The 24,309-nt window shown below is 55.4% G+C and overlaps 1 protein-coding gene across 4 annotated transcripts in view; it reads left to right on the top strand.

Annotated features, from left to right (window-relative positions):
* The window catches only part of SHANK2 (SH3 and multiple ankyrin repeat domains 2), a 683,630-nt gene that overhangs the window by 313,462 nt on the left and 345,859 nt on the right, over window positions 1-24,309 (top strand). For all 4 annotated transcript variants that reach the window (XM_030811436.1, XM_030811433.1, XM_030811432.1 and 1 more), the window contains exon 12: window positions 18,483-18,801. In XM_030811436.1, the coding sequence (XP_030667296.1) occupies window positions 18,483-18,801 (319 nt within the window). The remainder of the gene's footprint in view (window positions 1-18,482; window positions 18,802-24,309) is intronic.

Here is a 24,309-nt window from a genome sequence, read left to right as displayed (position 1 = left end):
GCGCATTTGGATTCGCTAACTAGGTGAAGAACTGAGGTGGAGAACTAGCCTCACTCAGCCGCCTGGTGAGTGCTTCCTTTTCCAGGGTGGCCTGGCAGCTTTACCGGGGACACCTTGATCTAAAAAGGGACCTCCCCTTCAACCCGCCTTCACTTCCAGCCTCCTGGAGGTACTCAAACGTTACAAAAGTTGGATTCTTGTATTGAAATAAACTCCCTCCAAGGCTGTGGTCCTTTCCTGATGGGGTGTAAGGAAGTCCAGATCCAGGAGCCCAGTGGCCCAGGAAGGCTGCACCTCCTGTCTGCTCAGGACTTTCTGGCTTCCATAGTCAGTGGTCCAAGCACATCCTGGTCCTCTCTCTGCTTTAATGTACCCGCCCTCTCTACCAGGGGTGTGTGTGTTGCCTCCAGACCTGGGGAGAGTGCACTGGCTGCTGGATACCACGGGCTGTGGAGTGGGGTGGGGAGGGCCACTGGCCCAGACCCGCCCTTTCCCTGAGGGCTTTCTAAGCTGAGTTACCAAATAAAGCAACCGAGACACCTCCAAGCACATGACCTGAGTTCTGGAGCCCACATGTTATACCATTGTCCTTAGTTTTATTTAGGATGAAAAAGTAGTTTGAAGGAGCCTATTGGATGACTTCTCCCTGACTTTACTGAATATCTGCAAGTGTGTTGTATTAAATATAATTATAAATGTATTGATGAGCCCATGACTTCTGCTTTCCCATGGTGATGGAGCAGCTCATGTCAGACTAATCCTCCTGTTAATCACAGTGGCAAACGCTGGACAAATGCTATATAAACACCAACACCAGCTGCTTGTAGGCTTGGGCAAGTGGCCAAAAGCAGACAGAACTAGAGATGCTGGGACCCTTGACAGAAGAGGAGCCCCCCGCTTTGTGAGGCCCACATTAATTAGGTTTCCCCTGACATAAACTGGAGTCTTAATGTGTTGTGGATTCAGGGTTTGGAGGTTGGGGTCAGAGTTGCCTGAGAGACTGGAAGTCAAGAGAAATCCTGGAAAGAGGAGGGCCCTGAAGTCTACACATAAATTCCTTTTGGATTGTTGAACTGGCCTGTGCAGGGTGAGAGTCCAGGGGCTCAGTGGAAAACAGTAGCTTAAAGCCCAGGTGCCATGGGGAGACTTCAGTAGTTTCTTCCACAGGAGAGACAGAGTATAGAATTGAGTCCCAGCATGTTACAGGAGCTTGATAAACATCTTGAGCTTTCTGCTGGAGCCCCAGAGGGGACCTAGGAGTCAGGACTCCATCCCAGGACCAAATCGACAGAGACTCCCCCAACAAAGCCTCAGATAGCACCTCCACAGGGCAAGGCATTGCACTGATAGTTTTACTACCTACTTGAAAAACTAAACACACCTCAGAGGAAGATAACAGAACCTAGAGTCTCTCTGACATAACAAACACAATGGCCAATATAGAATCAGAAATTACTAGCTAGGAAGAGAAGGAAAATGCAATGTGCAACCAAAGGAAGCCACAATTGTTAGAAGCAGCATCAAACAACCCAAATGTTGAAGCAGGCAGGCAAGGACCTAAGATAACCAGAACATGTATTGATAAGCTCCCACTTTGTGCAGGGTCTTCTGTTGTGTCCTGAGCATAGAGAAGTGTATGAAGGCCCCTCCCCTGCCCCAGGCCTTCCAGAAGGCCCCAGTTGTGGGGAGGCAGTGTTCAAGGTGGGAAGACATTTCACACGGTGAGGCAAACACCATACAAGTCCAGGGTGGGAGGTGGGAACATGCCTTCCTTTTATTTATTCATTTATTGGATGAAGTCACTCAGCATGCATCTTTTGTTTGAGACAGAATGTTTTGCTCTGTTGCCCAGGCTGGAGTGCAATGGCACCATCTTGGCAAACTGGAACCTCAGCCTCCTGGGTTCAAGTGATTCTCCTGTCTCAGCCTCCCAAGTAGCTGGGATTACAGGCACACCACCATGCCTGGCTCATTTTTTGTGTTTTTAGTAGAAACAGGGTTTTGCTATGTTGGCCAGGCTGGTCTCGAACTCTTGACCTCAAGTGATCTGCCTGCCTCAGTCTCCCAAAGTGCAGGGATTACAGGCATGAGCCACCGTGCCTGGCCTCAACACACATCTTTGAGAGGGGCTGGGCTCTGTGCTGGTGATGCAGTAGTGATTAAGACAGAGTCTGCCCTTGTCCGCAGTTTACAGACATTTTACTTGGGGGAGAAAGACCATATAAGCAAACTTAAAACTAACATGATTTCAATGTTCAATAAATACAGTGAAGGAAAAAGTCACAAGGGGTTAGCATAGAGAATAAGAGAGTAACCCTCTTGGACACGATGGCGAAGGAAAGCCTCCTCATGCATTGACCTTTAGCGTGAGTGCACAAGGCCTGGAGTTGGAAGCAGCCAGACATGGGAAGAGCAGGCAGAGGAATGTCAGATGGAGGGCAGGCACAGCAGGGGCAGAGATGTGTCCAGAGCACTGGGAGGGAGCTGGCAGGGCCCGTGTAAGTGAGGGGGCATGTGGAGGAGCAGGAGCATCAGAGGCAATGGCATAAGTCCCCTGGAAGCCTGTAAGGGGCAGTGGCCTGTAAGGGGGCACTGGCATGCTCAGTCTGCCTGGTGTCTTCATTAGCTGCTTTAACAAAAATACCACAGACTGGTGGCTTAAGCGACCGAAACATTTTTCTCGAAGTTCTGAGGGAAGTCCAAGATCAAGGTGCCAGCCTTGATTGGATCTTAATTGGGTGTCTGATGAGGGCTCCCTTCCTGGCTTGCAGACGGCAGCCTTCTTGCTGAGCCCTCCTGTGGTGGAGAGGCAGAGAGAAAGAGAGCGGCCAACTTTTAAGTCTCATCTTACAAGGACACCAATCCCATCATGGGGGTCCCACCTCCTTGACCTCATCCAACCCTAATTACTTCCCAATGTCCCCATCTCCAAATACCATGACATGGGAGGTTAGGGTTTCAACACATGAATTTGGTGGGTGGGGGGGATGTAAACCTTCAGGCCACAGGACTTGGTGACTGTAGTTGGCCTCCGATGGTCTCAGGTGCTGCTTTAAGTAAGTCACTCTGTGAGGGGAGCTGCTGAGTGGGCCTAGCCCTTCAATGTGTCCTGAGACACCCAGGCATTGGGCAGCTGCGGTGGTTCTTTCTGTGTGGTCCTGGCATCTGCAGTCTGGCACCAAATGCCCAGGCAGTGAGGAGCCTATGAACAGTGAGTAGAGGCTGTGATGGAGGCAGGCAGGGCCCTCCAGACAGCGTCTACCCATGGGGGAGCAACAGGAACGATGTAGAGGTCCAGGCCTTGGGTGGCACCCGGGGCCACCCACAGGAAGTCCTTTCCCTCCATGCCTGGCACTTCATAAATGTTGACTTGCACAACTGCTGGCCTTCGAGATGGCTGCTGTTATTACCCTTTCTCCGACTTGCAGGCTCAGGCTCGGACAGGCACAGCCATGTGCCTGAGGTCTCAAGCAACAAGGGTGGAAGCGGGCACTGTCCTCACCCCCGGTCTCGCCCAGGCTTTCCCTCTGTGCCCAGTGGCAGCTGCATGGAGCCAGCCTGAGAATCAGGGCTAAGGGGCCATGCTGCTTCTGAGTATGCAGCCGCTCAGAGAATGGAGGCAGCAGGCACGTTCACTTAAGGACTGAGAGCTGGGCCTTTCCCTGGCCCCCCATGGGCAAGCAGACCATGTTGTGAAAGGGTGTCTGTGGCTGAAAACGGAGCGACACTCCTACCCACATTTCAGGAGTCCCTCCTGCACCTTGGTGGGCCCTCCTGCAGGGGAGGGGAGGTGATGGGCAGCCCACCCCAGTGTGGCTTGAGACAGGGAGAGCTGCTTCCCTGCTTGGGGTACAGTGGGCTTGGGATGCCCACTCCCCCAGCCTCCATCGAGGTCCAAGAGGGAGCCCACTCTGCCCCTAGATCTCCAGGCTTCTTCTCCCTGGGTTTCTCTAGCCTGTGGGATTCTTAGAGACCTCATGAGACCTCAGAAGAGTGAGGCTGGTCACCCTATTCTACAGATGAGAAAACTGAGTCCCAGAACCCTGCCTTGAGTCAGAGACTGACCCAGGACTCACATCTTCCACCACCAAGCTCAGATTTCATTCTTTTATAAGAAGCTGGAACAAAGGACTCCATCAGGTCCTGTGGAAAGAGGGTGGCTCACCCCAAGAGGGGTCCCCTAGCTCAGCTCTGGTTCCTCCCAGGGACTGGACATCTCTTCTCATGGTGCAAGATCACCCTGGCCCCGGGGTCCTCCATAAGCCCCCAGCCCACTTGGCCTGCACCTCGGCCCCTGGTTGTGATTCCTGACTGTGCAGCCCATGTCCTCGAGAACTGGAGGAACACGTCTCAGCACATAAGCCTCATTTTCCCCTGTGGGAAGCCCAGGTATCCACAGTCACTCAGCTCTCAGAAGGGACACCACAGGGGTGGCTCATGCTGCCCATAAGCCATTGCATGCCCCTTGACTCCACCCCTCCTCCCCCGTCAGGCATGTCCTGCACACAGTAGGGTCCTGTGCACTGGGGCTGTGGCTCTGCAGGGAGCCTGTGGCCAAGGCTGGAGCTGCGTGGAGGGAGGGCAGAGGAGGCAACGTCTGGAGGCTGTGATTCTTCTAGAATATACCTTGGGAACCCCTCACCTCTCTTTATGGTCAGACCCACCTTCACCCTCCAGAGCTCCTCCTCACTGCCCCCCAAAATAGCCATGTTCTTGGCCCTAAAGCTTAATTCAGGGTCAGAAAACTGGTGAGTGGTATCTCTTGGAGTTACACCCCCAGCCCCTTTCAGCTCTGCAACCAGGGAGAGAGACCCTGTGAGAGGTTCCGATGCCCACTCCTCAGTGCCCTCACCCCGATTTTCCACGGGCCTCCCTCGATCCTGCAGGAGCAAAGCTTCCCTCAATGACTCAATTACAAACGCCACAGACTCCTACCTCTTTGTGCAAAGATAACCCCGCATTATTGCTGAGATGCCTTTTTATATCTTGTGTTATTTATAAAAGCATGATTCATTTAACAATTATTGTGAGATGGAGAAATGTTGCCTACTAATATTTAAATTGCAGTTATCTAAAGCTACGAGGGAAAGAAGGAAGAGATGCTATTTTGGATCTGGTGGGGGATGGACAGGAAGAATCCTGCTCTAGCTTGTACCTGCCCTACACCTGCCACCCCTGCTCCTGGCTTGGCCCCCCCGGCTGAGGCTCTTGCATACATAATTTCTCAGCATTCAGTCTTTGTTTCTGCAAGATAAAGTGGAGCTTGGGGCTCGTGGGCCACTGAGAACGTCTAGAGTTTCTTTTCTTTTTTCAGCTCCCTATGGGCCTCCAGTCTGACCAGAGTTAGAGCCACCTCCTGTGTATTTTGTGTTAAGGTGGAAATAGGCTCAGGTGCTTCCCTGCGTCTCCCCCTGAAATAGGGGATGGGGCCTTAATAAATCTCCGGGATATCAGGGCGTCCCCTGCCCCAGAACCCTGGGAATTTTCTTGGCATTGCTTCCTACATCCCAACATTTTATTTTCTTCCCTTCTGGTTTGGTTGTGATCATGCTCAGGGTTTTGCCCAGGGTTTAAGTTGAAGGTAGCGCTCAAAGCTACTAGCCCTTGTGCCTTTGTCAACTTGGAGCTTCTTCCTGGCAGGAGGGCCTGGGTCTGAGTTACACAGGAGCAGTGTCTTGGGGAGATGACCCTGTCCTGGCCTGGGTCAGCACCCTGTCTCTAGCGGCCCGATGGCCTTCCACTGCCTGCAGCCACGTGAGCTGCCCAGAGAGACTAAGAGTGCCTGTCAGGACCTCCCTCGTCAACAAGCTGTTGTAATAATCACAATAATGAACAGTCAGCAGTAATAAACAAACTTCAGTTGTGGTCATGGTGGCAGCAGCTAACCTCTGTTGAGCGCTCACTGTGCGTAAGTACTGCGCCCGGTAAGCACTCAACCCCCCGAGCAGCTCCTTGAAGTGGCCACCATCACCGTGCTTGCTTTGTTTTTGGGGATCCAGAGTCCAGGGACATTTTGTGACTTGTGGACAGTTACCTTGTGGGATTTGAACCCAGAAAGTCCAGCTGCATATGTTGCAGAGATGCTCTCAGGGTCCCTGGACCAGAGGCCTCCCTGAGAGATGTCGCATGCCCAGCTCTCTTGCCCGAGACCCAGCCTCACGGGCTCTACCAGTCAGGGTCTGGGTCACCAGCAGTAGCATCCACCCTGGCTCGTTGATGCAGGAGAGGGAAGACTCTGACAGATGTCAGGTGGTCACTGTGCTCCAAGAGGGCTGGGGAGCCAGGCCTGGGAACTGCGACCAGCCAGGGCGTCTAGCCACAGGTGGGCTCTATGGAACACCTGGTGCCGTGCACAGTCAGAGGCGCTGGCAGGAGCTTGATATTGTGCTGGAGCCGGGTGCCACACCCACTGGCTTCGGTGAGTTGCTCCTCCTGCATCAGCGCCTTCCTGGCCCATGTGTCTGATTGGCTCGAACTCGAAACCCCAGCAGCTGGGGAAGCTGAGGGATGAGCCCTCACTGTTTCCAGGCAGGACATGGGGTGCAGGGAACTCCAAATGCAGTGAGGATGCTGAGGACGCTAGCCAGGCTGCTCTGCAGATGCAGTGAGGATGCTGAGGACACTGGCTCAGCTGCTCTGCAGATGCAGTGAGGACACCAAGGATGCTATCCTGGCTGCACCTGCTCGTGGGGCAAGGCGAGGCAGTACAGGCCTTCTCAGGGTCTGGGGCAGCTGGTAGCGTGGCTGTGGCTTAGCACAAGCCTCCCTGGGCCTCCACTGGGCACATGCAAGGCCCTGGGCAGAAGAGGGGGTGGAGGTAGGATGGGAGTTGGAGAAGGAAGGTGGCTTCTGGCCTCAGGAGAGCAGCATAACTAGAGAGCAGCCTGGTGAACCTAGTAAAGTGCATTGGAACACTCAGAAAAAAAGCTAGGACTCACCCCCTCTGTTAATTCACTCCATTCATTCATTCATTCATGCATCTCCGGAGCACTAGGGATTACTGCCAGTGTGCAGCGCAGGGAGGAGGGCTGGGCACAGAGCATGCCTTTGAGGAGCTGGGAGGCTCCTGGCTCCACCACATGCCCCGAGGGCTGACTGCTGCCACGGGAGCCCTGAAGAGGGATCTGTCTGCTGCCTGGATCAGTCAGGGAGACTTCCTGGAGGAGGCAGCACCCAGAAGGATAATGTGAATGCACTGTGAGCAATAGACCAGGACTTGTTTATTATAGAGATAGGGCAAAGCAGGAGGATTGCCTTGCTATCTGCGTACAGATTTTTTAAAAATTAAATGTATTCATTCAGGGATCACTGACACTGCCTCCAGGTACTACTGTTACAAACATTAACTTACTTTATCCTTATGACTCTCCTGTGAAGTGGCACCATTAATATCCCCATTAAACAGACTAGGAAACAGAGGCACAGAGAGCTCACGGGACTTTTCCGGGGTCACAGAGCTGAGACTTGCCCCCAAAGGTGTCCCCACGGGGTTGCATGCACCAAGCGCCTCTCCTTTGTGCTTCAAACACAAGCTCGGGTGGCTCCACCCTGCGGAGTAAGTTGTGCTATTCCCACTTTACAGATGGGGAAACCGAGGGTCAGGGGATGTCCAGCCGGCCCATGGCTGCAGGGGGCGTGATAGAGTCAGCACCCAAACCTGCGTCTTGACTCCCATGCCCAGCTCTTTCCAAACCACATGGGCGCTGAAGCCACAGCAAGTGGAGGCGGGCGTCTGATCGCCACTGAACGGGGACGTTTCTGAGACCCATGAGCACCTCTGAGTGTCGCCAGTTATGTTTATAACACCTGGTATGGCCTCCCCGCCAGGACTTCAGAGCACCTTGAAATGTTCTGATGTGCGAAGAGCTTTTTTTTATGCAAGAAGTGAAATTATTTTCAGCCCGTTGTCAGGCAGTTGTCAAAAGACATGGCAAATAAAGGGCTTAGTGAGTCTCAGGGTTTGAGGGGGTGGTGCAGTGTATGGGGTGAGTCTGTGGGGTGCTCGTGGGCAGGGGCTGCAGGGAGGGAGGGAAGGGGGCACAGGGCTTTGGATGTCACTGGCTCACGAAGCACCAAGGGCCAGGCACTGGAGCTGGGCTGAGTTGAGCTGAGTTGGTGTCTGAAGGGCCAGATTCGGTGGCTGAGAGTTTGGGGTTCATTTGGGGGTGACCCTTTTCCTTTCTGGAAACCCTGACCAGAGTCTCCCTCTCCTCTTTCCTCCTGGTTTTCCATCTGTCCATGGACAACAAACAGACTCAAAAGGTGCTCGCCTGTGTTTTGAGATGGGTGGGCGTGCGGGCAGGCAACCAATAGACTCAAAAGGTGCTCGCCTGAGTTTTGGGACGGGTGGGCATGCAGGCAGGCAGGCAGGTGGATAGCTTCATCACCAACCACTCACATTGCTACCATCTCTGCTACCCGCCTGCCCCCAGCCCAGCTCACACCCGGATGTTCTTCCCCTCCAATCTCTCCCTCTTCCGGAATGAAATCCATTTGAAATAAAACCTCATCTGCATTCAGTAGGAATGTGGCCAGCACAAGCCTCCAGGGTCGTTGTAGGCCCTCCACGAAGGACCCCTATAGGAACAGAGGGTCTAAAGGTGGAAGGAAGGGAGGGCTCAGCCATGCTGTGGGCATTTGGGCTCCAACACGTGGAAGCCTATGTGGGTACAGCAGGGATGTCTGACCCTTCCCGAGCCCTGGGCAGCTTAGCGCTCAGCCTCTCTGAAGCTCGTCCGTCTCATCTGACAGCCTTGCTGCTGGTCTCAGGGACCCAGGATGGCAGCTCCACGGGGACATTCCCAAAGCCTGAGGCTTTTCTCAGAGAAAAAGATCTCTGGAAGCCTCCAGGGAAAGTGGGTTTTTAAGTTTCATCTTTTATCTTTGTCTTAATTTTCATCTCAACCACTAGCACTCGGTCGTCCTGGGAATCCTTGTTTTAGAGATGGGAATGGCGCTAGCGAATTCCTGGAGTTCTGCGGGAGGCTGTGCGCCCGCCTCTGCCTCTGCTGTCCCGGCTCTCCAAGGTCAGCTGGTCGGTGGCAGGTTTCTGGATCTCCATGGCTTGGAGGGTGAAGGGCCGGGCCTGTGTGCAGATGGCAGGAGAATGTGAACCATCTACCTGGGGCTCAGGGGTGAGCTTGTCTCCTGCGATAACCCCAAGTGTGGATTTCTGGGAGGGCCTGGACCCCAAACATTCATACCGGACATCTGTCCACACAGAACTTCCTTCCCAGCCAGGCGGGCAGGGCAGGCTTCAGGCCGCAGACCTGCTCATAAAATGAGGGGCAGAAGGAATGCTGATGTTCCAATGGCCACATCCCGGGGCTGGAAGATAAATACCCCCCAGAAAGGCAGGGAAGGGGGCACCAGATGAAAACCGCCCTGGAGGCTGCACAAAGGTTTGCGTTTGTCGGGGCAGAGTTTGTGCCTTCAGCGTCAGACTTCCCGGCAAATGAGGAAGTGGTCTGCACCCACAGGGAAGGGGGCAAGTGGCGGGTGCGGGGGAAGGAGGCTCATATAGGCTGCTGCCCGTGTCTGACAACGAGAACCCCTGTGCAAAGGTAGTGAGCCCCCCATCGCTGGAAGTATCCACGGAGAGCCTACCACATGGCCAGGAGGGTGGTGTCAAGAATGGCCCAACTCCCTCGGCAGGATTTCTGTGGGGTTGACCAGGAGACCCCTGTGGCAGAGCCTGGCCCAGGGCCAGGCACTCAGTAGGTCTGTGCATGAGACTGGTGGAGCCACCACCGCTCCTGATCTTTGTGAGTGGTTTACTCAGCCTCCTCCGAGTGTGGGCGGGAAAAGTTTTCTGCTTATTGAAAGAATTGAAGGTATCTGGAAAAGGGATCCTTTAGCCTGGGGGTGTTCCCTGGGTTCCTCAAATCGTCTGGTGTCCAAAGCCTCATCGTGCCCCACCCCTCCCCCCTGCACAGCCTGAGAAGCAGGCCTGGGTCTTCGGATCTGGCTGACTGTCTTCTGCACACGCCCCCAAACCAGATGGGACATGGGGTGCAGGGGTGGTGGTGGACAGGGCAGAGGGACCCCAGGGATGGAAGCCAGCCCAGCCGTGTTCCTGGTGACGGGGCCTTGTCTTGGGAAGGCTCTTTCTCTTCTCCCTGGGCAGCCCAGGGTTCATGGAACCCCTGCCTGGGCTCCTGCTTAAGGGCAAATGTACCTCCAGGAGCAGCTGCTGCACATGCACCTGACAGCGGCCGCTGAGGGTCCTATCTGGCCAGCTGTGAGTGCTGCTGCGTGGCTCCCGTCCAGAGGTTCTGGGTTCTTCTGTGGTTTAGACGTGGCAGGGCCTCTTCTTGGTCCTTTGACATATTTGACATTGGAGGCCCCCATGAGAGGAAAAATGCTCCATCTTGTCCCCCGCCTGGTCCACCAGTCAGAAGAGATGCAGGATTGTCACATGGTCCCAGGGAGGTGGCTTCTTCCCTCCACCCAAGGTCTTCCATGGCCGGCAAGGCAGCCAAAGATGACAGGACACCACTGGCCTCAGGCCAAGGGCCATCCTGGCCTCACCAGCCCAGAAACGTGCAGGCTCTCCCCACACCGCTGCAGGCCGCAAAGGCAGCAGCGCCGGAGCAGTGATTGGCTCGGAAACTTGGCTTGGGATGAGGCTCTGTGCTTTTGGGAGGGAATCGATCAGTGACAGATGGAGGGGGTGTTGAGCGTCACTGAGTCTCCCCGAGAGTTCCCTGAGCTTTGGTGAGTCCTCTGGGCTCACGTGGCTGAGCACACGACCAGCCGGGTCCCCCAGCCTTGGAGGAGCTCCCTCTACACACCAATACAGACACGGTGGCATCCCCGTCTCAGCCTCCCAGCGCTCGCCAGCCAGGGCAGGCAGCCAGGCCAGCACATAGCAATGAACCAGACACTCACCATCTGGAAAGCTTCTGGCCCCCCTGGCTGGTCCACCCGGAGGACACATCGTCAGGCCTCCCGAAGTGGGGGAGCGCTTTGTGCATCCGAGGAAGGTTCTTCTGGAAGCTGTTCAGCCTTGCTCAGAGTGTCCGAGGAGGTGCATGAACCCTGTTGGACACACTGGTGGCTCTGACCTCAGAACCGTTTCTTAATGCAAGTCTTAGAAATGGCTTTGACTCGGTTTTGAGTTGGCGACGCATGGTAGGGTGAGAATGTCACCCCGGCAGAGTTTTGACATGGCTCATGAGTTGTGTGAGTTAAATAAGAGATGAGGTTTATTGTTATTTCTGGGTTTTTGTGGGGTTTTTTGTTTGTTTTTGGAGACAGTCTTGCTCTATCCCCAGGCTGGTGTGCAGTGGCACAATCATAGCTCATTGGAACCTTGAACTCCTAGGCTCAAGCAATCCTCCTGCCTCAGCCTCCTGAGTAGCTGGGACCACAGGCGCACGACCACACCAGGCTAATGTTGCTAATGTTTTTAAATTATTTTTCATGGAAACGGAGTCTCACTGTGTTGCCCAGGCTGGTCTCAAATTCCTGGGCTCAAGCAATTCAACCACCTCCACCTTCCGAAGTGCTGGGATTACAGGCGTGAGCCACTGCGCCCGGCCAAGAGATGCTGCTTCAGAAATGCTCAGCTGATACAGGGCGTACACTCAGTGATTCTGTGGCAGTCTCTGCTCTCCCTAAAACCAGAGGCCCTCACCGAGGCATGCTGCAGTCCCGTCCCCAGTACACCTTCAGGGAAAGGCTCCTGGGGGGCCCCCAGTCTTCTCGTTGTCACACCGCCATTTTTATTGACACAAAGTGTGTCAACCATATGGAATTAAACTTTAGCGCTCTGGTTGCTTTTTCGTCTTGTCTCGTCTTTCTCTGGTTTTGGGGTGTGTGTGTGTGTGTGTGTGTGTGTGTGTGTGTGTTAAATTTCTGAAGCAGTTCTCTTAGCAACCAGAAGAAAAAAAAACAAAACAAAAAAAACAGCACACTAAATTACAGCCCAGCAGAGGCATCGGGCAACAGAACCTTGCCCCTGGATGCTCCACATAGCTTCAGGAAGCTCCTTCTCCTGGTGTAGAAATAACTCTCTGTCCACCTGCCACAGGGCACCAGCCTGCATCCACTTCTCTGTGTTTGCTTTATAAATCTGACTTTCTCCATGTAGGGCTTCCAAGCGGCAGCTTTCCTCTTTTCTCTTTTTCTGTTGGGTTGGAAATGCCGAGGAAATGCCTAAAGTGACCCTGAAGAGCTCGCTTTTATCAGCTGCCTGGAATCGGGGCCATCCTTGGCAGGGTCTCAGTTTAATTGTCTTTTTATCTCTCTCTTTAAAAAAAAAAAAAAAAAAAAAAAGTGGGAGGGGGTGGAGTCCTGTTTTTTCCAGGGTAATTACCTCGATGGGTGGGGAGCCAGAGAAGTCATGGGCACTTGTGTCTGATTCTTTTGAACAGAAATATAGGTCGTGTTCAGAAATTCCAGAATGCTGGCCATGTCTGCCCAGGGAACGTGGGTCTGGTGTGAAGCTTATCTGGTACTTGTACGCTTCCCTCCCCCTTGTCTGTCTTACCACATCTGCTAGCTGACAAACAAACTTGGCTTTTTCTTTAAAAAAATTTTTTTTAAAAAAATAGAAAAGCACAGTGCATTATATTTAGGCACAGGCGCATGGAGCGCCCAGCACCAGCCCGAGTTTCCTTGGATAACTGGGGCTCGAGCTCACTCATGCCTCCCGGCGTCTCCCAGCTGCCAGCTCGAGGACGCCTGATCCGCGTTAACCCTCCGCGGTGCCTCTTTCTCAATGCCCTGAGCACAAAAGCAGAGTAGCCCGGCTCACATGACGCGCGCCGCGAGAGGTAGCCGTGTTTGAGAGCAGCCCGTCTACGTGCAGTTGGTTCCCAGCTGACAGACAGAATATGGGGTGGGCTTTGTCACCAGCACGCTGGGTCTGGCATGCCCAGCTATGCTCGGAAGTGCACCGTGCCCAGACACCCGCCACCTCTCCCCGGGTCCCAGCTGCTCTAGCACCGAGGGGCCGGGCTGCACGCCTGTCCTTCCTCCCATCCAGGAAGGTTATATAATGAGCGGACCGCTGCCAAAGTCAGAGGGAAAATGAAGTCTTTGTTAAATGCCTTCACCAAGAAGGAAGGTAAGGAAAAAGCTGTTGGGAGCCGGGTGCATGGAAATTAGCAGCTGCTTACTGATTCTTGGGGTAGGGGAGAGGGAGGACTGCAGTTCCTCCTCAAATTGCCAGTTGTTAATCTCTGGCATGTCAGGGGATAATGACTTTGGTTTGGGATACGGTTTGGTTTGAGTTGGTCCGGAATATAACACGGTGGAAGGTGTCTCGCCTTATCGTGTGCTGCTTTCAAACCTTCAGCCCTTGTGGGATTGCGTTCCGGAATGGCCATCCGTGGGGACTGTGCCATGGAGCATGTTAGGAACTAAGTCCTAGGGAAAATAAAGGAAGTTTTGACTGTAGTCCTTAGTGACCAGAGGGCTGCTAGGCACTGGCCAAGGCAGGTCGGGGCACATGGCTGGCTGCACCAAATGGGTGGCTACCTTCGGAGCCGCTCCCGGCTCTCCCATCCCTGGGTTGCAGTTACATGGAGTGGATGGGAAGGGAGCGTGGCCAACTTTAAAAGTGCACACGCTCTTTGTCATACCTTGTGTAATTTTTATTGTGGGGAAAAAAATGTATAAATAAATGCATGTAAGCCAGCTAAGAAAATATCCACCTACTTAGAATGTGCAGATTGCCTAAAAGAAGGAAACAGTTGGGTGGAATATTAATCATTTTCAGACAGAAAACAGTTATTTTTAACCCTTTTCACAAAAAAATCATCATTTCCATGGATGGTTCCAGTTAGAGAGTTTTGTCAGAGAGCTCTCATTTTAGGAAATCAGATATCATATAAAGATGTGACTTTAAAGCAATGAGGAAGGTACTTCCCAGCCCCAGCTCGTTGCACAATAAACACCAAAGAAATTTCAGTACTCAGGAAACTAATTTAATATGAATCTTGGTAATTAAGCGAGGTAATTTTCATTAAAATGTTCGCACTGATGTCACCGGTGAGATTTCATTTGAGCAACTTGCCTGGTCTACAGAGTAAAAATGTATTTGAAAATGTCCCAGCTCTTTTATTCCTTAATCCTCCAAGGGTGGCCTCCCCATGTGAATTCTTCCCCCCTCTAAGTCCCTACTCTTCTGACAGAGTCTTAGGAATGTATATAAATAACAACCTTTGTCTGTGCCCATTTTCTGACATTATTCACCAAAATTCACCTTCTGGGACTTCAATTTTTATAATCCATGAACAGCATGAAAATTTCAGTTGGGGGTTTTGGTGTTAGGTTAATTCTGTATCTGTTCTGTTCTTTTATAGACTTTTTTTTCCTAATGAGTTTATCTTAGCAACTGCCAGGACTCCCCCAAATGCCATCACTCGCTATGAAGGGTATGCATACCTCCCCCAGTTACAAGGGTCAGAAAAAGAGAATTGGCTGCATTGTCAGGGCGGGGAGGCTGGGCGTGAGGCAGTCGGCTGTGGGAGGCAGCGTTTCCGTGACTGGGGGCCCTGTGATGTCTCCTCCACGTGGGTAGGGAGAGCCCTGGCCTCTCCTGGGGTGCCCCAGGAAGCTGGGGGCTCTGTGGCTGCTTTCTACTGGCTGTGTCTGTTTGGGATTTTGGCTCTCACACCAATACAGTCTTCCAACACGTAATCTCTGTAAATGAAAGATAATCACTCTCTGAGACTGTGGGCTCATCAGCCCTTTGCAAGGTCTTCTAATCCACCCGCCCAGCCCCCTCCAATGACAAGCAGTTCGCGGATCACCCGGAAGCCCTCTGGACCAGTCGTATCTTTGTAAGCCTCCATGCGAACACTCAGTGATCTACAAGGTTTTTTTTAGTCTCTGCCGGTCTAGAGGGAGGGCACCAATGTGGTTTTCCCTCAAGACCAACAAAACACAGACTCGGTGACCTGTCCCAGGGTTGAGCTTTTTCTCGTGGGTGGTGGCTGTGGATCCCAGGCCAAGCCCCTCGAGGGGCTCTGGAAGGAGGGATGTCCACGGAGGGTGCCGTCAGCTTTTTCCGTTCCTTGTCTCTCCCTGGCCAGCCTGGGTGGTGTTCATGGATCCATGTGCTTTGAGAAATTAGGAGTGGGATGAAAGTCCTGGGTGAGGAGCCCTGGCTGCTTAGCAGGGCATCTTCAGCGACAGAAAGGCTTCACAGAGGAACCAGATCAGAGCAGGTGTGAGGCCTCGACCTCCCCAGTGTACCACCTCCAGGTTCTTACCAACAGCAGGCACTGACATCCAAGTGTGTCAAGTCCAAGTGTCCAACCTCGGGATGCTTTGCGCAGCTCTGTGCGGCTCCCCAGGCTTGGCTCTAGCTCTGTCTCCAGGGCTGCCCTGTGTCCTGGGGAGGTGGGGAGGGTGCGCTGGGTCACAGCTATCTCCCATGAGCTCTGCCAGCACCCTCCATCCCCCATGAGCTCTGCCAGCACCTCCTCTGCCCTCAGGAGCTCCATCAATGCCACCTCTGTACCTGTGAGCCCTGCCAATGCCATCTTTGTCCTCAGTGAAACCTGCCAGCACCACATTTGTCCCTTGTGAGCGCTGCCAGCACCACCTCTGTCCTTGGGAGCTGTCAATACCACCTCTGTACCTGTGAGTTCTGCTAGTGCCACCTTTGTCCTCAGTGAAATCTACCAGCACCACCTTTGTCCTCATGTGCTTTGCCAGTGCCACCTCTGTCCCCCGGGAGCTCTGCCAATGCCACCTCTGTCCCCCATGAACTCTGTCAAAGCCACCTCTGTCCCCCATGAACTCTGTCAAAGCCACCTCTGTCCCCCATGAACTCTGCCAACACCACCTCTGTCCCCCATGAACTCTGCCAGCACCGCCTCTGTCCTCCATGAACGCTGTCAGCGCCACCTCTTTCCCCCATGAGCTCTGCCAGCGCCACCTCTGTCCCCCATGAACTCTGCCAGCACTACCTCTGTCCCCCGGGAGCTCTGCCAGCGCCACCTCTGTCCCCCATGAACTCTGCCAGCACCACCTCTGTCCCCCGGGAGCTCTGCCAGCGCCACCTCTGTCCCCCATGAACTCTGCCAGCGCCACCTCTGTCCCCCATGAGCTCTGCCAGCGCCACCTCTGTCCCCCATGAGCTCTGCCAACGCCACCTCTGTCCCCCATGAATGCTGCCAACGCCACCTCTGTCCCCCAGGAACTCTGCCAGCGCCACCTCTGTCCCCCAGGAACTCTGCCAGTGCCACCTCTGTCCCCCATGAACTCTGCCAGTGCCACCTCTGTCCCCATGAACTCTGCCAGCGCCACCTCTGTCCCCGGGAGCTCTGCCAGCGCCACCTCTGTCCCCCATGAACTCTGCCAGTGCCACCTCTGTCCCCCATGAACTCTGCCAGTGCCACCTCTGTCCCCCATGAACTCTGCCAGCGCCACCTCTGTCCCCCGGGAGCTCTGCCAGTGCCACCTCTGTCCCTCATGAACTCTGCCAACGCCACCTCTGTCCCCCATGAACTCTGCCAATGCCACCTCTGTCCCCCTGGAGCTGTGCCAATGCCACCTCTGTCCCCTATGAACTCTGCCAGCGCCACCTCTGTCCCCCATGAACTCTGCCAGCGCCACCTCTGTCCCCCATGAACTCTGCCAGTGCCACCTGTCCCCCATGAACTCTGCCAGCGCCACCTGTCCCCCATGAACTCTGCCAGTGCCACCTCTGTCCCCCATGAACTCTGCCAGTGCCATCTTTGTCCCTATGAGCTCTGCCAGTGCCACCTCTATCCCCCTTGAGTTCTGCCAGCTCCATCCATGTCCCCAAGAGCTTCGTCACTGCCACCTGTGTCCTAAACTACTTGTGACGTTCTTTTGAGGCATGAAGGTCCCCCCAGACCCACTCCCAGGGAGGACACGTGTTTTCTCTTGCCTTGCAGTTTGTCAGATGGTGGCCCTGGTCCTGTGCAGTGGAAACTTTGGAGCCAAGCATGGCTTCAGCCTAAGGGCTGAATCCTGTAGCCAGAGAAAAGCTGCTGCAGGCATGATTATCATGGGCCGGGGAGAAGCCTGTGCCTTTGGCCCCCCAGTGATGGTGGTTTCTGCTGTTTCCTGCAGAGCTTGGAGGGCTGCCTTTCAGGAGGTCCTCTGTCTTGGAAAGGGCACTCGCTGTCTCAGGCTCTGGAGCTCTGGGTGACCCAAGGCAGCTGCGGTGTGGCTGCCACCCCTCAAAGCTCCCAGGAGCTGTTGCTGTCATTCTGAGCCCCTGGTCTCATTGAGTGAGGAGAGTGAGGGCCTGGCCCTGTCTAGAGCTTTGTAGGATGCCAGATAAGGGGTGCCCAGCCCCTGCCTCCTCACACAGTCCCCACTTGATGGGAGGGAGGAAGGCACCTTCTTAGTGAGGACTGAGATTGAATCATCCAGGCAGTAGACTCAGAGACTGTATGGTTGGCTCAGGCTGCATGGCAGAGCACCACAGACAGGTGGCTTAAACCCCAGATATTGGCCGGGCATGGTGGCTCATGCCTGTAATCTCCTGTACTTTGGAAGGCTGAAGCAGGCAGATCACAAGATCAGGAGTTCGAGACCAGCCTGGCCAACATGGTGAAACCTCATCTCTACTAAAAATACAAAAATTAGCAGGCGTGGTGGCGGGCACCTGTAATCCCAGCTACTTGGGAGCCTGAGGCAGGAGAAGTGTTTGAGCCTGGGAGGTGGAGGCTGCAGTGAGCCGAGGTCATGCCACTGCACTCCAGCCTGGGTGACAGGGCGAGACTCTGTCTCAAAAACAACAACAACAACAACAACAAAAAAACAGATATTTACATCTCCCAGTCCTGGGCACTACAAGTCTGAGATCAGGGCATTGCAGGGCTGGTTCCTCCTGAGGCCTCTCTTGGTGGCTTGCAGATGCCGCCTCCTCCGTGTCCTCACGGGGTCATCCCTCTGTGTGTGTCTGTGTCCTCATGGCCTCTTATTATAAGGACCCCAGTCCTATGGGATCAGGGCCCCCACTAATGCCCCTCCACCCAGATTATCTCTGTAAAGACCTTACCTGCAAATATTGGCACATTTTGAAAACGGATTTAGGACATCAACACGCGTACTGGGGGACACAGTTCAGCCCACCGCAGAGGCCCAACTTAGGTTGTGGGGAGGAGGGACCCTGTAGCAGGCAGCTCAGTGCCCTCTCTGCTTTGTGTGATGGGGTGGCCCATCCTTACACATGCCCAAGCCAGCTGGACGTCTCCTGGGCCAGATGGAAGCTCAGACCCCACGTCCCTTCCATGTGAAGCACTGGCTTGAGCTCCGTGCCATGGAGACGTTCTCCGTCCCCAGCCTGTCTCTCTGCTTCCGTGTCAGGGGTGAGTTCTGGGTCTGGTGGAGTCCAGCTGGGGTCTCCGCCCAGAACTCACAGCTCCCCTCTGCTGGGCTCGCATGGGGGCTTGGACGCACGCAGGCCTGCACCTCTTTAGGGTCCCCACCCAGCTGACCGCGACACAGATGCACTCACCAGCCTGTCTCCCTGTCCTTCTCCCCAGTGCCCTTCCGAGAGGCCCCGGCGTACTCCAACCGCCGGCGGCGGCCCCCCAACACGCTGGCCGCCCCCCGGGTCCTGCTGCGCTCCAACAGTGACAACAACCTCAATGCCAGCGCTCCCGACTGGGCCGTCTGCTCCACGGCCACCTCGCACCGCAGCCTCTCACCGCAGCTGCTGCAGCAGATGCCCAGCAAGCCCGAGGGGGCCGCGAAGACCATTGGGAGCTATGTGCCCGGGCCCCGCAGCCGGTCCCCATCGCTCAACAGGCTGGGCGGCACAGGCGAGGACGGCAAGAGGCCGCAGCCTCTCTGGCATGTCGGGTAAGGAGTGGCAGATGCCAAGGGAAGGAAGACCGCCACGTGCTGGGGGTCCCAGCTCCTCCAACTTGGGGCTGGCCCAGAAGTTGAGCAGGAAGCCCATTTTCTTCCAACCCGGGTGTTGAGGAAACTTTCATGCATGAGGTTTGCCCACTGTCCCTGCTGGCACGGTCTCCCCCAGGGGGGCTGGGGTCACCTTCCTGAGCCTCATGGAGGCACACGATGACAGCTCGGGGCAGGTATGGAGGCTGAGCTGAGCGTCCTGGGGATGCTACTGGAGTCTTGGGTCCTGTTTCCTTTCCTTGTGCACTGACTTCTTGGTCCTAAGTGAAATGTCAAGAGGGAGAGAGGCAGGGCTGCAAGCCTGGTCAGGGGTGCGTGCCCTCCCGAGGGCCGTGTTTGCAAGCCTACAAACACACCTTATCCAAAGTGAGGGTGCGCACGCGGGTGGCAGGGAGAAACCCAGCCCAGAGGAGAGTGCTGGGGGCCGGAGAGGCCGGCTCAGGGCTCTGGCATCTGGCTGTCTCAGCAGCTGCAGGGACGGTCTCAGGTAGTGCTACCCACAGGGGAGCACTTGCAGGCCTGGGCTCAGCATGGCAGGAGCACAGAGGGCATGTCCGTCTGTCTCTGAAGCAGCCCCAGGTGACAGAAGCCTGTGCCTTGTTCCATTTCCTAGACAAGGACATGGGCAGCATAGGGCAGACTTTGGGAACTGCCTGTGGTCTCCTGCCCAGCACCCCATTCGGCGTCCAGCTCCAGGCCTGGGTCTCTCCCCACCCTCCTGCCTCCCAAGCAGCCAGGGGAGCTGGATTTGCACTCAGAGCTCCAACTCCCAAGCAGGTCTCTGCCTTTCTCACGCCACCTCCCAGAATTTTCAGGCGAGGAAGAGACTTCCCAGGGGTCAGCTCATTGTCGGGGCCCCAGGTGCTAGGGTTGGTGTTGGTTCCAGCCATGAAAGCTGCACCCGCAGGGGCAGTGGCCGTTGCTGCGGATGCCTCCACGTTCTCATGGGTACAGCTGCTCCAGGAGTTCACCGTGCTGGCTTCTTTGCTGCAGGACGCCTCTATAAGGAGCCCGAGGTCATGCAGCCAGAACGTAGCAAGGGCAGGACTCGGCATAGGCCCTTGGCTCTGGCATTTGGTGACTTGGCACTCCCTCGGGTTTGGGCCTTGGACCTGTGCTTCCCCGGCTGTTGCCATGTTTTTGGTGATGTCGGCATTCAGTGCTGAGGCCCCTGACCCTCGCCCCCATCCTATATGCTTCCTGTTTCCTCCCTGGCCTCAAAGCCACTCGGGATCCAGAGCCTGGCTGCAGGGAGTCTTGCAGGCCTGGGTCACGCTGTGTTGCCAGCTAAGGTCAGGAATGTCAGGGAGGAAGACCGCCACCACCCCTGCCCCCAGGGGCTCCACCTGGCAGGCTCCGTGTGAGTTTGAGGAGGGGTCAGTGCCTCACGTGGTCCCAGGAGGGGCTGATCACCCTGATTATGACCAGCAGCCCAGGCTTTGGGGCCACAGCCAAGGAGTTTGTGGGGAGAACGTGCCGGTGAGAGCCCACTTCTCCCAGCCCCTAGGCAGGGTCGAGGCCTTACCCTCTTAGAGCTGGCAGACCCCACGTCCTCTCAACACTTTGGCCTTCAGCCCATGGACGCTTCCCACTGGAGCCAAACAAGGAGGTCCAGCTGCCTCTGGTCTAGATTCCTGCTTGGAAGGACCCCAAGGGAGAAGACCCAGGTGCTGAGAACAGTGGGAAGCTAAATTAAAGGGCTCCCCTGAGGCAGCCAATTGTACTTCACACACTTAGCAAGACTTCTGACTACAGTTTTAAAAAGAGTGTGTTCCCTTCGCCCAGTACAAAATCTAATAAGACAGCAAAGGCAGCGTGGCCAGGGACTTGAGCTGGCTACAGACTAGATGTGGCTCGGGAGAGAGAGAAGCAGCTGGGTGTGTTGCAGCTGCGGTCTGACCATCCCTGTTTCCCTGTTCATGTATGGGGAATGGGGGACAGAATGCACATGTGTGTGTGCATATGTGTATGTGTTTGTGTATGCCTGTGTATGTATGTGCATGCATTTTTGTGGTTTTTTTGTCTGTGTGCATTTGCCTGTGTGCATGCTGCGGGGGGGTGGGATCATCATGTGGCCAGCCTGCCTCAAATGCTCATTGCCTGGCCTCCTGCATACACGCTTCTGGACTGTACCATTGTATAGCTGCATAACCTTGGGCAGGTAAAACCCAATCTGTCTAATCTTTGTCAATTATAAAACAAGGGGCCAGGTGCAGTAGCTCACGCCTGTAATCCCAGCACTTTGGGAGACCGTGGCAGGCAGATCACTTGAGGTCAGGAGTTTGAGACCAGCCTGGCTAACATGGTGAAACGCCATCTACTAAAAATACAAAAATTAGCTGAATGTGGTGGCGCATGCCTGTAATCCCAGCCATTCAGGAGGCTGAGACAGGAGAATCGCTCTAACCTGGGAGGCGGAGGTTGCAGTGAGCTGAGATGGCAACACTGCACTCCGGCCTGAGTGACAGAGCGAGACTCCATCTTAAAAAAGGGTCCCAGAAAGACCAACTTCAGGTTTTTCTCAAGATCAGCTGAAGGCGTTCAGGGTGGCTGCCTCACACAGCACCTTGTCCAGCCAGTGCTCGTTCCACATTGTTTCTTAGAGCCCAGGTCCATGTCTAACCCAAGACCCAGAGTTTGGCCAAGACTATCCCCTTCGTCACCCAGAACCGTTGGTTTGGTGACCAACCATTCAGGTTTGCCTGTGATGCGGGACTTTTAGTGCTAAAATCAGGGCAGCCGGTCCCCCTAACTGTGGGCCACTGTCTGTCCCGAGTTGAGGGGCACTGCTCTTACCTGGTGGCCCTGACCCGTCAGTCCCATCTTTCTTGGCCTTGTTCCCATCTTCTTCCCTTTCCCCACCCCTTCACAGCCTCCCTGTCCATATCCATCTGTCCAGGATTCAGCATCCTCAATGGTAGCAATAGCTGTGCTGCAGGAGGAACCCTCTGGATGGGCACTGATGAGCTGAGAGGTCCTTCCCTCAAGACCCGTGTCCTAACTAGGACCTGCCAGTGGCACTGGTGTCCCCTCCTATGGGACGGCAGTGGTGAGCATTTGCCTTCAAGGCGACCAGGTGGGATGGAGAATTGGAGGCAGGCATGCTTCTCCAGGCGTCTTTTTGAGGTCTCCTGGGATGAGGGTGGAGCATGCAGGTGCCGCTGTTGTGTTCTGTCCCTGCATAGGGCCATATGCATTCGGGGGGCAGAAGCATCTTTGCACGGTGAGGGGCACAGAAGGGAGCCAGTTCACTGCACATTATTTGCCTATGGAGCAGTTACCCAGGCCCATGCTGGGCGCAGGGACATTCAGGTGATGCAGCCGGGGTGCAAAGCCTGGTGCCCTGAGCACACTTGGTCTGAATGTCCTGCAAACGAGGTACAGCCAGGGGAGGGGGCCTGGCTAGAGCTGTCTGCTTCTTGGCTGTGGACCAAGGCCTCAGTGTTGAAGTGGCCTTTATTGAGATAGGGAAATGCTCATTCGGCCAGCCCTGGTGATGCTGGATGGTGGATCACAGGACTGTGCAACCCAACCCAGGGCTTTTTGGAGGCTCCAGGAGGTGGCCGAGCCCCTCTGCTCCTTGTTCATCCTCGAAGTTCAGAGCTCAGCCCCATGCCTTGTACGCCTGCCTTACTATTCCTGAAAAACCAGCTGTTTCCTAGGGCAACAGGCCCTGGCCTTGCGGCACTGACAGGCCACTTTCAGGGAGGCTGCTAGCTCCCAGCCTTTGGGGGCCCTGGGTGCCCCAGAGCTCTTTCTGGTTACCATCAGAAGCGTAGGTGACAGCGTGCTCTCCCTGCCATGGAGGGGAAAGCCCTCCCCACTTCCTCCTGTCTGAAGGTTGGAGCAGCTGCCCATCAGCCCATGCTGAGCAACTGGTGCTGAACATCCCCCAAGCGGTGCTCACCGCCAGGGCTACCTGGCTCTACCCACCCGCCGGCTGACCTTGGACAAGTCACTTGCCAGTTCTGTGCCTCTGTTTTCTCCTGTGTAAAGTGGGGCTGATGACTTTCGCCCCCTCCCGAGTGTTTTGGGTGGATTAAGTGGCTTTCAGCACCTGGCCTGCACTGACATCCAGAGCTGCTCATAGACAGTCTTTGGTTCTGCAGAAACGTCAGCCACTCTTAGGGTCGTCTTCACCTTCATCCTCATTGTGGACAGTGTAGAAAGACCCTGCTGGCTGCTGTGGGGCAGGGAGCAGAGGGTATCGGGTGTTATTGTCCCGGTGGCAGAGGCCTGCATGGGCTAAGAAGCAGGGGAAGCAGAGATGGCCAGGTAGGAGGAAGCTGACTGTCCTGGGCAGGGAGGTGACTGGCCAGGCCCTGTGTCCCCCTGCACATGCTCAGCACCCCTCTCGGGCCAGACCTATTTGCCTAAACGCTGACCCAAAGCCCCAGAAACCTTGGCCAGGACTGCAGTGGGTGTAGCGGTGTGGTCAGAACCAGCCTCAGGTCACACCCTCAAGTGCAGCCTTGATGGGGTTCGGGGAGGCCTCCCAGCCTCCCCAGGGCCCCCACCGGGACTCTTGCTGGCACCAAGCAACCTAATGCCTCCTGGCCTGGGCTCAGAGCTGTGGGCAGGGTCTGCTTCCTGCATGGAGGTGCCAACCCTGGTTCGAAGCTGCCCTGAGCCAGCTTGCACAATGACGAGTGCCCCAAGGAGCTCGCCAGGCCCAGCCTGGGAGCTGGTGTTGCAGTGATGGTGTAACAGGAAGGGGGCTGCAAGGGGTGTGAGGGGGCCGAACTGTGGATGGTCAGTGTCCGCTGGGAGGTGAGGGCTATTAGTGGAGACACCACAGGGTCCCTCGCTGCCCATCACTGCACAAGTCCCTCCCAGGTGAGCCAGAGCCTGTGGCAGGGCTGTCCCTCTGAGGCAGAGAGAGGAATACGCCCCACACTTGTCCCTGCCCCCATCGTCTGCCACAGTCTCTCCTGCTCACCTGTCCCTTGGCCTGTGTTCTTCCTTCCTCCCCCGCCTCCTCATTATGTTCGTGTGTGTGTGTGTGTGTGTGTGTGTGCGTGCGTGCGTGTGTGTGTGTGTGTGTGTGTGTGTGTGTGTGTGTTTCTTCTCCCATCCTCCTAAAGATGCTGGTCCAGGAGGGTAGGAGCCAGTGCACCTGCACATTTCTCTGCTCCCTCAGGTGCAGCTCCGCCCCTGGGGGCGCCCTCTGGTGGCGCCCACTAGCACTGCTGGACCACGGTCCTGAGAACATTCCTGAGACACCTGAGTCCCTGCTCTGGGAGTGCGTGGGGTGGGGGCGTCCCTGTTCCTTCTGGGTCTCTCCCAGCTGCCAGGGGGCTGGTTGGCCTGCCCAGGTTCAGAACAATTCTGGATGTATTTCTACAAAGTGGCAGCCAGTCCCAAGGGCTGCCCTGGCCTCACCCACCAGGGAACGTCCTGACCACCCTCTCCTTGAAGAACGTTTCTTGGGTGGGGTCAGCTCAGCAG

This window comes from Nomascus leucogenys, chromosome 4, assembly GCF_006542625.1.
Source record: "Nomascus leucogenys isolate Asia chromosome 4, Asia_NLE_v1, whole genome shotgun sequence".
Classification (NCBI taxonomy): Eukaryota; Metazoa; Chordata; class Mammalia; order Primates; family Hylobatidae; genus Nomascus; species Nomascus leucogenys.
Note: the sequence above shows the minus strand (reverse complement) of the source record. Positions and strands in the feature narration are given on the sequence as shown.